This window comes from Anarhichas minor, unplaced genomic scaffold, assembly GCF_050575085.1.
Source record: "Anarhichas minor isolate MPS153535 unplaced genomic scaffold, ASM5057508v1 ptg000062l, whole genome shotgun sequence".
In the NCBI taxonomy this organism is placed as follows: Eukaryota; Metazoa; Chordata; class Actinopteri; order Perciformes; family Anarhichadidae; genus Anarhichas; species Anarhichas minor.
This window is the reverse complement of record NW_027466508.1, coordinates 7,291,310-7,308,177: the sequence shown is the minus strand read 5'-3', so window position 1 is coordinate 7,308,177 and position 16,868 is coordinate 7,291,310. Positions and strand designations below refer to the sequence as shown.

Here is a 16,868-nt window from a genome sequence, read left to right as displayed (position 1 = left end):
TGTTATTCAGCCACTCTTTTAGGCTTTAGGCCAATCCCCAGGCCACTTTAGGAATTTTCCATCACAGTCTATATTTGCCCTGTGTCATATTTGCAGCATTAAAAACAGTTGCAGCTGCCAAATTCCAGAGCAGATAAAAAAATTTTTTCTGAAATGCTCCTCAACTCCCATGGTTGTAATTATAAATCCATGATGCTGGGTTTAGGAATGACAATGTTTTTCATACAGACAGTAAGAGGGGCCCAGACATCCGGTCACGTTTAACAGCATCACTTGATTTCTATATTTTGAGTCCGTCAGTGAACGGGTCTTTAGTACAGAAGTTCACCTGATCGGTCCTCCTGTCCGTCCACAGGTTCACCTCCCTCCTATTTCTCCTCTTCCTTGCCCCTGTTTTCTCCTCTTCCTCCTCCTCCCGCCCCCAGTGGGTTCTCCAGCGTGTTCCTGTGGTCCTCGCCCAGCAGACGGAGGCTCGTTTGGCCCCTCACTTCCTGTCTCCGGCCCGCTTGGATGTCAGCTCCCCCTGTGACCCAGAATGCCACAAGAGGGCCCCTCGGCCGAGCTACTGGGACCTGCGGCGTCTGCTGGCCTACGAGACACTCCACTCTGATGGTCAACTCACCGAGACCGCCATTGGGATCTATGGCTACGACCCCAGTTCCAACACCAGTCCGGCCTACTCCGCACGGTCGTCTGAGAAGGCCGAGCGGTCACACGTAAGGAGGAAGCGACAGATCTTCGGCCATGATGGGCGCTTCAGCATTGCCGGTCAGAACTTCCTGCTGAAATATCCATTTTCGGTGGCCGTCAAGCTGTCCACTGGGTGTTCCGGTACACTGGTGGGGGACCGTCATGTTCTCACAGCCGCTCATTGTGTTCACGATGGTAAAAACTATGTGAAAGGAGCCCAGAAGCTCCGGGTTGGGTTTCTCAAAACCAAGCAACGGGACACACGGGCTTCTTCCTTTTACGCTTCCTCCAACTTCACCAACCATGTTGAAGGTGGCCCCGCTCCTTACGGCCCGCCAACCAACGACAAGATGAAATTCCAGTGGATCAGAGCCAAGCGCACCCATGTGCCCAAAGGATGGATTAAGGGGAATGCCAATGACATTGGGATGGACTATGACTACGCTTTGCTTGAGCTCAAGAAACCCCACAAACGCCGCCACATGAAGCTAGGAGTCAGCCCCCCGGCTCAGAGGCTGCCCGGTCGACGAGTCCACTTCGCAGGATTTGACAACGACCGTCCCGGCAAGCTGGTGTACCGCTTCTGTCGGGCCGGAGAGGAGACGTCAGACCTGCTGTACCAGCACTGCGATGCTCAGCCCGGTGCCAGCGGCTCAGGAGTCTACGCCCGGATGTGGGACGGCCGGCGCCAGCGCTGGGAGCGGAAGGTGATCGGTGTGTTTTCAGGGCATCAGTGGGTCGAGCGGCAAGGGGCGTCTCAGGAATTTAATGTAGCGGTGAGAATCACACCTCTCAAATACGCTCAGATCTGCTACTGGATAAAAGGAAACTTTGTGGACTGCCGGGAGGGGTGAGGGGGGGGGGGGGGGGGGGGTCTAGCTACGAAACCACAGGCCCACTGCTTCCTCATACTGGAATATTTGTGGCCGCAAGAATCCACACCTTCTACCCCCATAATTTGTAGCACTGACGTAACATCAATATGAATCGATTCATTTTGTTTGTTGCCGCCCCCCCCCCCCCACACACACACACACAATAAGTAAAGCAAAGACAGACACATTTCTAAAACATGAAAAAGTTAATTACGTTTGTGTTGACTGGGGAAACATTCAGGTCATGTGGTTTTGCAGAACAGGAGCAGGTTCATCTGTTTTTTGGAACATTTATCTGGATAACAAAGTTATCTGGGAGACCCTCAGACCTGGAACACGGACTGAACAGGCCTTCAGAAAGAGCAGGACTATGTAAAAACTGTTTCACTATGTATTCTAGCCTTTTTCTTGTGCTAATACTAAAGATTTCACTGTTAAAACTCTTGGGAGTTTTTCTACTGAAAATGATTTTTTTTTTGTGGATGAATGTACAAGTCAGCTACCAAAGGTGCTAACAAGTTTCATGTGTCTCCTCTCAGCGGACACGCTAGTTATCTACAGTGTACTCGGTCAGCTTGGAACGGAATGACGTTAAATGACTGCAGACGTCAAGGCTGCAGGTTACTTGCTTTGTGAGGAACATTGTGTTTAGTGTTGTACTTTAATGCTTAGCTCCATCTGGTGGCAAAGATTAAACATTACAGGCCTTCATCAGCCCTTTTTACTCCTCGCAAAACATTTGTGAGAACGCAGAAACTGAAGTGAAACTGAAGTGAGAATGTGGCAAATTAAATGAAATATATACTTTGAAATAAGCAACTGTGTCACAGATTTCTTATCCGCCCGCTCAGACAACATATCGCTCACACAACACAATCTCTGTTTAAACACCATTTGTTTTATTTTGGATGTCAAAAGGCATTTTTTATAAATGCTGTGGGTAAACTGAACAGTGTAAAAAGCTGAAATATGAGGACCAGCTCCAAAGACTTCTCCAGCAGTGCCACACTCAACGACAGGTTAAACCACCACTCTAAAACTGCATCCTGGGATATGGCACATAGAAAACAAACTCGGCCACCCGATTTGACAACGGACACAGATCGACATCATCGGAATCAGTTCTAATTAACACCTGTACGCTAGAGGAAGATCAAGTAAACCTCAGGGCAATGTGGTCAAGAGGTGAACCTAAAATCTTTTCAAATCTCATTCCTCTTCATCAGCGGTGAACATGTGGGTTTTACCACAACAAAGAAGGCAGATTGAATGCGTCACTTGAGCAAAAACGTAACATTCAAGTAAGAACTTTAAAGCAAACTTAAATTTGTCGTCTTTCTGCGTCATTGAGATACGGGCGAGTTAAAGTGTGACATAAGAGTACAACCACAAACAAAAAAAGAAGAAGAAATTTCTGTGATGGCGCTCAATCGGAGGCTACCAACTTCAAAAACATGACAATTCATGTCAACAGCAACATTCAGTTGAAAGATTTGCTACATTCATGAGGAAAATGACCGGAAACAACACAGAAGCACCAGAGAGCTGATTTAAGGGCAGAGTTTGCAGACAAAGCAGAACGATGGGCACGTTTATGGCGTTTATGTGTAATCGAGAGACTCCTCACACTTCTTCTGAAGAGCAGAGCAGCACAGGTGATCCAGATGTGCACACATTGGCTCATCTCAAAAGTGTTTTCCTCCACCGCATCACTCAAAAAAAAAAAAATAAGAAAAACCTTGACTGAAGCGGCTAATTCATGACCGCACAGAAAATATCGATCATTTTTAAGATCGGTGAGAGGAGGCTCATAAAAGGAGGAACCCACTTGAGTAAAAAAGGATTGTAGCCAGGTGTGACTTAACAGAAAGGCAACAACATGCAAGGCAACCCATTTATAACACCATTCTGGTAACTGACAATACATGAACTGGTAATGAAGAGATGCATACAGTCTTTACCCTGCAGCCTTTGATTCTGCATTCATCACCGATGGAAATGTGACTATTAAACATCCTCTACTGTTTTTGTTGGTGATGTTTTACATTTTTGGTTGTGCTTTGATGCCAATAGTGCCTCACTCGTTGAGACCCTGGTGTAAGTTTGTAAAGACTGTTGTAACTGCCCTCCAGATAGCCAGTGACGTGAAACAAGCAGATACGGATAGTAAAAACAAAAGTGAATGAGGAAGAATGCAGACTTCTCTCCAGAGGCAGTACATTAGAGTAGCTTAAGTGTTCTTCCTCCAGACTGATCTCAAGTCAGTTCGTAGGAACATTTTATTCCACTTGGTGGTAAAACTCCACGCTGATGCTCTGCTGCAAGCAAAAGTTTGAAGGAAAAAGCTATACCACTCTCTTATCTGCACATTAAATATGAAGCTACTGCAGGCCGCTGGTTAGCTTAGCTTAGCATAAAGACTGGAAACGGGAGGAAACAGCTAGCCTGGCTCAATCTAACAGTTACATACCGCTTTTGTTTGAAAAAGTGTGAAAACGACAATTTACTGTATTGAGGAGGAGGTTTATAAGCCAGAGCCAAGAAACAGCCTGGCACTTAACCAACAAACGTTTTCACACTTCAATCTCTATTCTAATTAAACAAACTCAATCTCTACCATTTGACAGAGCAAAGACAGCGGTTTCCTCGTTTTTAATCTTTGTGCCGACATTAAGCCGACCCTCGCCTGCTGCGGCCTCGTATTTGATGCACAGACTCTGAGAGAAAAGAAGCAAATTTCTCAAAATGTTGAACTTTTGCTTTAAAATCACCAGTGAAAACGTGCTGAAGATGCTGCGAGCAGTGACGGTCAGTTTTTACTGGTTCTAGATCAAAGCTCTAAGAGCCTCGAGGTTGAAGCAGAACAATCGGGATTATTGATCTCAGGCACGACTCCGTCTACGGATCGGAGTCGCTCGCCTGGTTGAACCGACTGTCAGAGGCCAAGTCCTCTCTGATTGGCCAACCTGCACTTAAAATATCTTTGGTGAGAGTTACCTCATGGCATTCCCTGACTTCCCTGTCGCCTAGCAACAACATTACACAACATGCTAATGTCGTCAGCGTGGTAATGCCCGGCGTAACTCGAAATAGTATACAAAATAAAAATATTCTTTAAATAGGTATATATATAAACATTGCATTAAAAATAGAACCGTATCAAAAAAATGATTGTGAGTTCACAGTCTGGCCCCGGGGCCTCCAAGCGCTAACCCTTCAGCAGACCTCCACCCGTCTCCCCTCCACGTCCAGAGTTCATAGGTGAGGTCTCGCTGCGAGGAGCCTCTACTGCGACTTGAGCCCCAGGCTGCTGGAGGACAGAGGGTAGGAGTAGGCTTTGCCCAGCACGATGCGGTCTCGGAGCAGTTTAAAAAGGACATAGTAGTTGCAGAAGAGAATAAGGCCCAGAGACAAAGTGTGGTTCCAGCGCTCAGAGCGCAGCAGAGAGTATAACTGGTACAAAACCACACTGGACTCGATCCAGATCAGCAGGTTTAGGATCCGCAACGGCTTGTGGAACAGGAACTGGAAGACCAACAGAGAGGAGGAGAAGAGTAGAAAAGAAATTAAAGAGCATATAGAAGGTCAAAGATTATGATATTTAATATGCAGGGGGTGGACACGATAAAATGAGCTCTTGTGCAATATAATAAAATACAGCCCCTGTAACCAGTCTGTGTGAATCATAGCGAAGGTTTCCAGTCAAAAAGCTTCTACTTGATGCAGACCGTATTGGGTAAAACCCGTGTCCAGCTGGCGATTATCAAACTATATTCAGCCTGGTTATTGACCTGCTCTCCTATGTTTGTTATTCCTCAAAAAACACCACCTGAACATGAAGGATTCGGTTATTTGTGTTCATTTTCACAACTTGTAAAAAAAAAAAAAAATCATCATTTCTTCTTCTTTCTGCAACACGTTGCTCTGATGAATTACTTAAACGTAAAATATGACCAACGTGTCACCTGGTGAGCTGAATCGCATCTCATTACGTTATCAAGCTACTCAGTGATCCACGGTTGCCTAAAGCTGGATTTACACTTCATCAGAAATGTGAAGGAGAAAACACAATAAAGCCCAAGCTGACCGACCACATGTGGTATCTCCGTAGCCGCTGCTGCCCAACGTGTAGTTGCGTTTTCGAGGAGGTGCACCACGTCAGCAATGGCGGAGCATACACATGTAGCTGCCACAGGTACAGCTTAACACATGTAATATGTGGCTGTGCTAAAAATGAAGATTTCTGCTGAAGCCTTTATTTTCTATTTCGCTTTCACAGGTTGCCACAGCTGTGCGGTATTGTATATATTGTAACGGTGTCCTTATTATTTTGTCCGCCCTCATCTCGGTGAATAATTCACGGGTTACAGGACATATACTCACATAAAACCTTGCATGGGAAACATCAGAGGGCAGAGCGACGTTATACGCTCCGACTGCCTTATACAGAGACCGACTGTGTCGTACCAACACACCCTGAGGCCAAATGGTGCTTTCTGACCACCTGCAACACAAATCCACACCACAGCACAAACTGTTAGCGGAGTCATTTTTGAACCCGTGTGTGTGCGGTTGTGTATAAATGTGTGCACAGAGCGCCACTCACACATGCTGAGGCGCGTTGCTGTACGAGCCGTGCTCCAGTTTCTGCCAGCGGCCCAGGTGAGCTGCCGAGCGATGAAGCAGGTCGCAGTAGCTCGGGGGGAGCAGCTGACTCATCAGCATGACAAACGCATTGATCCACACCATGATCAGGTGCTCACATGACCAGCGCATGTCATAGTACTGGGTGCTCTGTTGAAGGAAAGCGACAGCATGGGTAAGCGTACCTTGACATTAACAAGGAAACAGGTGACATGAATGGTAAAGATGTGATAAGGGGGGGTGCGGGCATTGAAAAAAACAGAAGAAATCTGCACTATAAAGCAATGATGCTCAATAAAATAAACAGATACCAACCTTAACGAAGCAGAGAGGCAGGAAGGCTACGTAGTAGGCGCTGAACAACGAGTTGAACAGCACTTCCTTGATTCGCCGGTTGAAGTCGCTCTTCAGCTCCTCCACCTCTGCTCGAATCAACTCCGGTGTGTGCGAGTGTGTGTGCGGTGGGCAGGTGTGCGTAGGCATGTGTGGCGGGCTGGAAAACTGCTCTCTGAGGTTCTCTCGCAACAGGAAGAGGAAGTCACGTGGTCGAAAGAACGGGCTGTCTGTTAGGTCGGTCTGCTGGTGGTGGTCGGCGGGGTAATCGCAGTCAGCCGCCGGTGTTTGGCTTTTCCCTCCCTCCTGATGGAAGCAGCATAGCGGGACGTACACACCAAATCTGCCACGGTAGGAGGGCGGTGGGCAAACGAGGACAAAAGGACAGAGCAGCGAGTTTTAGTTTCAAATAAAATGACGGCAGAGCGAGTAGGGGAGACGTATGCTGTGAAAACATCATGCTTATCTAAAATAAGACACATTAAGGGAGGTGTCCACACATAAAAAGGACAAAACAGCAACACGCTCATCATGAACGACCCGATGAATCATCTGTTCCGAAAATCACACGTGTGATGGCCGAAAAGGAAAAGTCTCATTAGTTTTATGCGTTTCTTTTTTCATCTTCCAGCACTGCACCACGACAGAAATGTAATGTTTGTGCATAAAAGCGATGGTTTGATACAATTCAGTCCTCGACCGACACAGAATCACAACAGAATAAATCTAATTTAAATAAAGATTTTAGTTTGATGCCACAGTAAAAAGAAAAGCGGAAAAACACACAACTCATCATGTTTTGCTGACTCCATTTCTGGAGTGGAGTTAATATGGTTAACAGATGGTTATGACAGCTGTAGTATTGTGGATCCTGTGCATCATGAAAATATTACACACAGTTGGCAAATTAGATTTCAACCAGCCACCACTTATATGTGTGTGTGTGTGTGTGTGTGTGTGTGTGTGTGTGTGTGCAGGGTTAAAGCGTTACTTTGCTTCAAACAAAGTGCTTATCACATCGCCACACACCTTTACAACACTGGAATCAGCGGCTGCATCCCACAATTTCTGTGACTTTCTGTAAAGTGAGCAGAAACTTCTATTTATTTCCCCCCCATTCTTTACACAACTGCTTTCGTTTTTGTGGAATCAACCGAGCGAAACACCACGAATGCTTTTGAGGAGAGATAAGAGCGACAGTGTGCACTGTTATCTAGGACTGGGCGGAAAACCAGATCAACCGGTATACAGGTATAAGAAGCTGTACATGGAGGGGCTTAGGACCCAGGGGAATGTAGGTGAAGGAAACAGGACGTGACTGAACGGAAGACACGCCACACAAACAACGCTGGCTGGCCGGCCAGCCGGCCGGTTCTTTTTGGCGTTCATTAATTAATGCTTTAACGTGAAAAAGAAAAATACCGTGATATACCGTGAAACCACCAGAATCTTACAAAATACCGCGATATGCATTTTTGGTCATACCGCCCAGCCCTACTGTTATCCTTCTAGCTGCTCTCTATGATGACGGGCCTTTTGCCCCGCCTTCAAGTGAGGCAATTCAGAACACGTACAAAAAAAAAAAAAAAAGAGAAAAGGACAGTATAAACACTTCTGCTTTGAGATTTGGTCGGAAGACAACTTGTACAAGCACGTCCTGGCCTTGAGAGGGTGGGGGTCGACGGGGGGGGGGGGGAATTCAAAGACTCACGGGTAACCCAGGAAGAGGAGGTTGAGCACAGAGTGGTTCTTGCAGAGGTTGACCAGCGTCCAGCAGAGCACCCAACCGCACATGGTCAGCAGGCTGAGCCGAGCTGCGATCAGAACCACGTAGCGGAGCAGAGATCCGCCGCTGCTCTGAGACACCTGGACGAGAGAGTCAGTCATCAGTGGGATTTGATTCCCACAGGGGTTATGTGCACTAAAATGTGTTCGCCGATCGTTTGTGCGGGTCTGTGTGTGTTTACCTCTGAAACGATGGTCCAAACGAGCCTCCTGGCCAACATGACTGTGATGAAGATAGCCAGGTGGTAGTCCATTAGATGAAAGTTCTGCTCAAATAGCGGAGAAAGAAGCTATCGTTATTATTCCATGGAGACAGTATTTTCTTGTACATGATGAATTAGACCTGAGCCTGCACAATAAAATCAGTTATGAGCTCAATAAGCTAATCAGTGTTGGTGTGTGCAGCCAAAAACCTGACACTTTTACAAAACATATTTCAGTGTCATCTTTGGTATTTTTCTCACACAAAAATAATATATTTATAATAGAGCAAGTTGGTTTTTCTCTTGAAGATACTTGTAGTTCTGAGTAACCAAGGTCTCAACCACAGCAGAGAATACATTTCCAAGAATAGAAAGTGAAAGAAAAAGCAGGAAGCGTGTGTGTGCGTGTTCTTACAAGCGAGGTAGAGGCAGCGGGGTGGCTGTATGGGTACCACCACACCGTCCTGTAGATGTTCATGTACTGGACAAACAAGGCCACCAGCAAATAAAGGAAGAGCAGGAACTCAAACAGCAGGCTGCTGTCCAACGGCAGCTCGGGGATCCTCGCGTGTCGGACCGGCTCCGGAGTAATGAGGGCCGACAGAGGGAGCGCAGACAGACCCACCACATTACTGCTCCTGAGAGACGACACACACACACACACACACACACACGCGTAAATACACACACTCAATGTTTGTGAGCCATCACACCCGCTGTACCTACATACTTCTCAAACCATGATTAAGAAGTACCTATGAGGCTCAGGATGAATCTCTTTTTTTAGGAGTAAATATCAGCCCAAACTAATAGATCTCCGTTAGGGCATTTCGCCAGTTTTAAGAGGATTAGAGCTGATAATTAGTAATTTTGATAAACAATTCATATTTTAATAGGTCCAGCTTCTCAACTATGAGAGCATGTTAATTTTGTTGTTTTACATGATAGAAAATAGATTATCTGTTGTAATCAATGTGAAGATATCACCTCAGGCTTTAGGAACTTTTGATGGACATTTTTCATTGTTCTGACATTTGGTAGACTTGAATCCATCAATCAAGAAAATAAATGTTAGCCGAAGCTCTAAAGAGGATACTGTTGAAGTATGATATATAGATAAAAAAGATTAGTTTTTCATGAGAGGTGGTTTATCAGAGAAGGTGTTAGAATTAGACCTGAAGCTAGAAACGACCTCGCAGCAGGCATGCAGCAAAAGAGTGGCCACTGACGGCTCAAGTCATTTCCACAACTGAACGGGTGCGTTGGATGTTGGCAGTGAGTGTGTGAATCTGAGACTCAAGTTAGCTGCCCGAACTAGCTTGCAGGTTGTGCTTCATTCATTGTTTAGTAATTGCAATGTCAAACAATATGGAAAGGGCCCCGCACAGACCAATGTGACGTCTTCAAACTTCCTGTTTTGAGCATCCAGCGGTCCAAAACATAAAGATATTCAGATTAAAGTCTTCACAGCAGCTAATCTGCACATATAAGAATCTGGAGTCAGACCAAAATGCTTCTTTTTGTTCAACTTTTAAAAAGGCACATGAACGATGTACCATCTACTTGGACGACAAAGAGCATTGAAGCTTTACAATAAGAACATTTGAATTCAGTGCAAAGGGCATCAAACATATTTATAAACAAACAAAGTGAACATTATTTCAAGCCAGAGGGATAAAACCTGCATGAGGCTGTGACGACAGTATTTGAGCGGGTTTGTGCGCTCACCTGTTCCTGAGGCCTGTACCATTGCCGAGGTTGCCTCCAACCAGAGTCTGCAGGGACGGCAGAGCAGAGCGACTGAGCTGCTGTCTGCTGGGGCCCCTGCGACCTCCTGGCATGGTCGCCAGTTACCGTTTTTCAGCTGCCGGGAGTCCTCCCCTTCTCCTTAATGTGCCACCATGTACAGCCAGGCCACTGCAGGGGGGAAAAAATACATGTAAAGACGGAAGGAAACCCTGGAGTCACATTAAGTATGATTAGAGTATAACTCTGCCCCAAGGGATTTACTTAGCAAACCGTAAACAGTAATATATAAAGAGTAGTTAAGTTATTCTGGGGAGGGATTATTAGAGCACAGCTCAGATCATCACGCTGGTTTTCTTTCCTTTACTGATATTAGTGTCTCCATCAAGTGTATTTGCCAATCAGCGTTACAGCAAACTGGCTCGTTATCATCAATCTGAGAGGGGAAATAAGCTACGTTTCTAGCGTACCTCGTGACTATTTTTTTCTTCAGGGTGTCATTAAAAACTGATGCGTTTGATTATTCAATACAAGGAGCGTGATTATCTGCAATGGTTCATTTGTGCAAGACTTACAAATGTTCCTGCTACATACAACAAAGTTAACATACTGGGCTTTAGGTTAGACATCCGACTGACAAACCAAAGCATGCTCTACCAGCACAGAGCCACACAGATCTTTACAACGGGGGAATTAAAGGAGTCTCCTTGAAAGAGCCAACAACTCAACTTCAGCATGAGAACAGGCCACAATAAATACCACAAAGACTTATCGTACAACATACGGACATGACCTTGAAATTGTGTTTGTTAGCACAAGAATATCAGGAACATTTTTAGCCAACATAATGCCAGAATCAACAGCTGGGTTTTCACCAACACTATAAGAGTTGGGAATTGCACACATTCTTTTAAGAATTAAAAAGGTGTGTTCCTATTTGAAAAGGGTATACTGGCATTATTACCTTATGATGTTATCATTATATCAGTGGCATGAAACGGTCTTAAAATGATAATGAATGTATATTTATTGCAATTATTTCTGGGACAATTGACCAGCAGAATTAGCCGTTGCGACAGGCCTACATGGGAATCATACAAACACGTCCATGTTTATTCATTCACGGAGGTTTAAAGATGTCAATATTGAACCATCTGTCGGCGCGGCACTGCTCCGATCAGCCTGTATCAGGAAAGAAACTGCGTGTCATCATGACATAAACTGTGTCAGTGTGGTACGTCTCAGCCCTCGCAAACCTGCCAGGGTTTTCCCCAGGAAGCGTTGAGCACAAGCAGTGAGTGAGCCGCTCACATCCTGACACGTCTCCCTTCATGATCCGTTTAGTTAGTAGATGGTGGCCTAAGAACTACCGACACACTTATTCAACGTATTTGTTGTGGAGAATATAACTTATTTTAAGATAATTTTTTGCTTTTATTGGATATTTGACAGTTCAGAAAAGACACACAGGAAACGGGGGGGGGGTTTCTTTCTCAGAAGTGGATTCATTTAGGATTTTAGGTTGTCAATACTTTGACATATAATAATTAGATATACTTGTTTTTTTTGTTTTTTTGCCATCCGTGACTGTGAACTGAACTTATTTGCATTTGGAATCGGTCAGGCAAAACGAGTTTTTCTTGAAATGTGTGTGTTACGGTGTCAAATGTATGGTCATTTAGAGGGTGTGGTTTGTAGTGCTGTTGAACCGTTTTGCATTTTACCAAGAGACGTTTCACACTTGGGTGGACAAAATATCAAACAAGCCTTTCAATACAATGCAATACAGCTCCATCACAAACTACAGCTTCTAGAGTCAAATCGGTTTCAACACAAGTTCTTGAAGGTAGGGTTAACTGTAGGACTGTTTACTGCATTACTTTATGCTGGCTGTACTTAATACAGTGGCAAATGACTGCATGCAAGCTGACTCAGAGTACTTAACTGAGGCTTTCACTTCTTAAAAATGCCACCAGATCAGAGATCCTTATAAAAGTCCTCCTAGAGGCAACACCAACAAATCTACAACTAGCCGGAGTAAGAGACCCGTTCATACAGTCTGCCTGCTGAAGCTCACGTTGGAAAATCATCTCCAAGGAATAATTCAAAGTGTAAGGCCACATACACACTACTACGTTTCCGTTTTAAAGCACACATCTTTTGCTACACTTACACCTAGTGTCCACACTACTCTGGTGTTTAAACCCCCCAAAAAACAGAGAGGTTTAGAAACGCTACTGACGCTAGGTTAGTTTGAATACTCCGGGGTTACTTCGTAGTGTGGAAAGGGGAAACGCAGACCGTTGGAAGCGATGACGTAGACACCCGCATTTGCAACTTGATTGGGTCTTAGCCGTCATGACGCTGTTGTGCAGTTAAATTCTGCATTGTATAATTCTACTACTGCCGACATGTGGAGGAAGCAGCTGTTATTGGAGCGATTAGAGAGCAGCGTGTCCAGCGGCGTTATCAGCCCTACGGAGCGGGCGTTTGAAGTGACGGTTTGCGGAAGACGATGGACACAAAACAGAGGACTTTACTTTTCTTGGAATGCTCATTTTGTTCTGCACAACTATTGTGAAGTTCACAACGAAACGGTAAACGAACAAAAGCATAAATGCTCTCCAGTACGACTGGGACTTTAGCCACCAGCAGAGCTACGAGCGAGAGATCAGACAACGAAACCGAGAGGAAACGAGTGAGAGACGTGTGTTGACTACATTTATTGACCCATAATCTAGTAAACTTGATTTGTAAGTGTTCATTTTAAAGTACATTTAATATATGAGTGAGTGAGTGAGAGAGAGAGAGAGACCTGCAGCATTGTAACCAAGTCTGAAAAATAGCCACAAAATGTGTCTGTTTGAGTCTATAGAGGAAGATTGTAGAGGATGATCTTAAGTATCAAGCACAACCTTATATTATTAAAGGGTACTATAGTACTTGTTTTCTGTAACTAAGCAACCAATCTACTTCCTGTTTGAACGGGCACCATCATGCCCAGTGTACGTGAATAGTCATGTATTCGTTTTCAGGCGAGCTCGTTTGGATGGAAATCATTTCGCTAACGATGCTGAAATACCCGTGTGGACGTAGATCGTTTTTCTTTTAAGATCCCGGTCATAAACAGAACCGTATGAGTGTGGATGGAGCCCAAGTCTGCATGAAATGACTAACAGGAAGAATCCACTCAATAGCCAACATATCCTTGAAGGGATTTGGGCTACATCAGCTGTCAGCAGACACTTTACACAGAATATTTCCACTGTGTTCATCGAGACTGTCAGATACTGAAACTGACACCCTGTCAGCCAAAATACTACCTGAGGAAGATACCTGAACCTCTTCTCAGCTCCCAGACTACAAGTACAAATGTTTCAGGGTTTGTATAATTCATAAACGGTGATATTAATAGGCCCTTTTCACAGCCCATATTTAAATCATTATAGCAGGAAAAGCACAGGTGTACCTAATAACATTAACGATGGCTCGTAGTAATTCACAACCGCCTGAGCCCGACCTGCAAAGGGCCCAGTTTGGTGGTTGTGAGAGTGTGTTTGAAAAGAGAGAAAGAATAGGCGGACTATTGCAAGCAGTGTTTCTGGAAGACACTAAGAACTTACTTGGAACACTACTTTGTCACTTTCTGACCCGCCCGCCCGAACCTGTGATACGTTTCAGTAAGCTCACCTGACCTGCGCATCACTAATGGCTTCTCTCTATTTCAGGTACACGCCAGTGGGCCAGCAGGAACAATACTTTTTGACACACCGAAATGGAATGCAGCCATTAATTAGGTCTTTATTGATTACACCTGGACTTTATCCGGCCAGGACAGTCAAACCAGTTGTGTTAAAGCAAAGACCAATTAGCTCTCACTTTGTGTCCCTCTGCAGGCATCGGCACACTCAGACATGTAAAAAAAAAAAACTAATAGTCTAGAAGTGGAAGGTTATGAATAATGTATTTCAATGCTGCCCTGCTTTGTGATTTTCTTTCTTCTCTCAGCTCTTTTTCATCAATGAGTTGGTTTTTAGTCTAAAAGATTTACACAGTTGATTTATGTCAATGGACTATGTAACCCTACAACACAGCTGTTTTGTTATTTTGGTTAATTATATTGGGTTGTTTCAGGGTTAAAAATAAGAAAATGTAAAAAACAAAAAAGATCTAGAACCTCGTTAATGAGAGAAAGTTGGTCTGAATGGACCCCCTTAGTTTAATTCATTTACATTTAATTGGTCTAACTACCCAAAAGTAAGTAATTACATCAAACAACACTTGCCTGACTTTACCACCTCAGAACCGGATAAACTGGATATTTGCTTTAAAAGTCAATTTCCGGCACTAAAAAGATAATAGCTTTGTTATATACCCAATATATATATAACCATGTTATATACCCAATATAATTAACCAATACTGCAAAGCCTGAACTCTCCCTCTACAGAAACCATCAAATAAGCGGATGATAGTCTACATTATATACATACATGCTCTAGAAATGCCAGACAGTGCTTAATTCACTGCATAGACTGTATGACTCAAAAGTTTAACTCCACAGCATTTTCCCTGAGGTATCATCAGTGTGATCAGTGTAACATAATTTGGTCGGCTGTCCGAAGCCGACCAAATACTGGGAGGACATTGGATCCTCACGACCTCAAGCTGATTATCCCTGATACAGCACAGGCACTCAACACATTAATGAAGCCTCATAGACTATTTATTTATTTATGGCCTTATAGCTGTGAAAAAAGTTCTAGTCCAACACTGAAAAACAACAGAAACACCTTCAGTACATCACTGGCTTGATGATCCGTCTAATACTCTCCACTTGGAGACAATCAGGTTTGAAAATGTATCAATAAACATACATGACGTGTCCCGGTCCACTTGATGAGCCAGTGATCCTTAGATCAGACATAAACCAGAGCCAGATAACATCCAACATCCGCGTGTCAACGTTTCCTTCATGCTCATAAGAAACATGATGGAGAGGATAACAGCATGCTCTGTGGCCAGTGTGTGGCTCCAATATTAAAGATAAATCTTCAACAGGAAGCAGCCGTCAACACACGAACACGCATCGCAAGGGACCAAAATTACAGTTGAGTCAAAAGTGAAAACAGGAACCATGAACTAGAGAAATTAACTAGAGAGGAGGGATTGCAGGATGGTGTTTAGTAATTTTGTGGAAGTGCAACACATTTCTAGTTTTCCCCTAAAACACAAGTCCTTTAAAAGTTGTGGAATGTAACCAAATACATGTACTGAACTACTGTACTTCAGTATAAATGTGAGGTACTCCACCTAATCTCAGAGACAAATAATGTACTTCTACTTTTTATGCTGAATTTTATATTTTAAAAAAGCCTCTTGGCTCTTTTTTGGGGGCTCATGACTTTTTAGAGATACGTGGTTGTCACAGGACAAGCATATGACGATATTATAGAAAAAGAGGCATTGCTGTTAGTGTTTATTAACATGCTAAACACACATTAATGCAGCAGTATTATGAATCTGTAAGTATGGTTCTGAATGCAGGACTTGTACTGGAGTACTTTCACAGTGTGGTGTTAATACTTTTACTAAAATGATCTGAATACTTCTTCCACCACTGTTAAAAAGCGAATAAGAAGCGGGAGAAATGTTTTTTTAAATGAAGCGCTGCTGAGCAGAAAGTCTTGACTTTTCTTTGGGGAACGCTTTATTAGTACGTGTTGGTGTGTTTTTTCAGAGACTTGCTAAGACATGCACCAACGCAAGACACCAGGCAGCAGCGGTGTCATTTTGTACACGGCGGAAACTTGTGAACACACTTCAAGAGCGACGTTAAAACATACGTGTACGCTCGCAGCTTAGCTGTTAGCTTGCAAATGTAAAGCTACATAGTTGTTTTTTTGTCTAATCTCCGTAAAGCCATCGTTACTCACACAACACACGGTGGGGTGAAGTGAACGAGGATGCATCAGTCAGTTGTGTGGCTTCCAGCCTGACGAGTCCAGACAGCACCGAGCATTTTCTCCGCCTTCCAGCTTCAATATACCCGGCTGCACTGGTGAGGTGACGAGCTACGACGGCACCGGCGATGCTGGACGGTCGCTTTCTCTCCGGGTTAAACACATAAAACACGGCTTTAAAAGTTAGCCGCGGGATTCAGGAGCAACAGTGTAAATGCGTTGCACGGAGACCGACGTGGCAAACCCGTACCTCCTCTCTCTGCGACGTCATCAGCCGGCGACTTAACTGCACAGTCGCAGTTCGACAAAGCGAGCGGCTGTTCTGGATTCAGTGCAGTGCTTTTCGTTTTTATTAATGATTGTGTTATTATTAATAACTTTCATCAATGCATTTTACAAGCATATTTCTAATTATGCAACTTACCACTATAATTCTTTTTTTCACCGAGGTACAACAGTATTAGAAGCACATAAAACAACACTTAGTTCAGTTGCCAGTTTAGATACATCTAGTGGTTGAATGTGAGTTCATTTACTCAAGTATTGTGCAAGGCCTACACGTTTGAGGTACTTGTACTTTACTTGAGTATTTACATTTTATGCTCCTAACACTTCTTATTTTGGAGGCA

General features: G+C 44.0%; 2 protein-coding genes across 2 annotated transcripts; one reads left to right on the top strand and one right to left on the bottom strand.

Moving 5' to 3' along the window:
* Positions 1–332: 332 nt before the first annotated feature.
* Positions 333–1,544, top strand: LOC142933498 (serine protease 23-like; the record flags this gene model as incomplete). The annotated part of the gene is made up of 1 exon (XM_076077612.1): positions 333–1,544. A coding segment is annotated over one exon (1,212 nt), but the record flags the coding sequence as incomplete, so codon positions are not given.
* Positions 1,545–2,443: 899 nt separating this feature from the next.
* tmem39a (transmembrane protein 39A) lies at positions 2,444–16,506 on the bottom strand. Its single transcript, XM_076077697.1, has 9 exons — positions 16,213–16,506; positions 10,259–10,447; positions 8,946–9,168; positions 8,510–8,593; positions 8,254–8,408; positions 6,525–6,885; positions 6,172–6,359; positions 5,949–6,069; positions 2,444–5,090 (listed from the first exon to the last, which is right to left on the bottom strand). The coding sequence occupies exons 2-9, from the start codon at positions 10,369–10,371 to the stop codon at positions 4,851–4,853; spliced, it is 1,485 nt and encodes a 494-aa protein (XP_075933812.1). The 5' UTR covers positions 10,372–10,447; positions 16,213–16,506; the 3' UTR covers positions 2,444–4,850.
* Between the last annotated feature and the right edge of the window lie 362 nt (positions 16,507–16,868).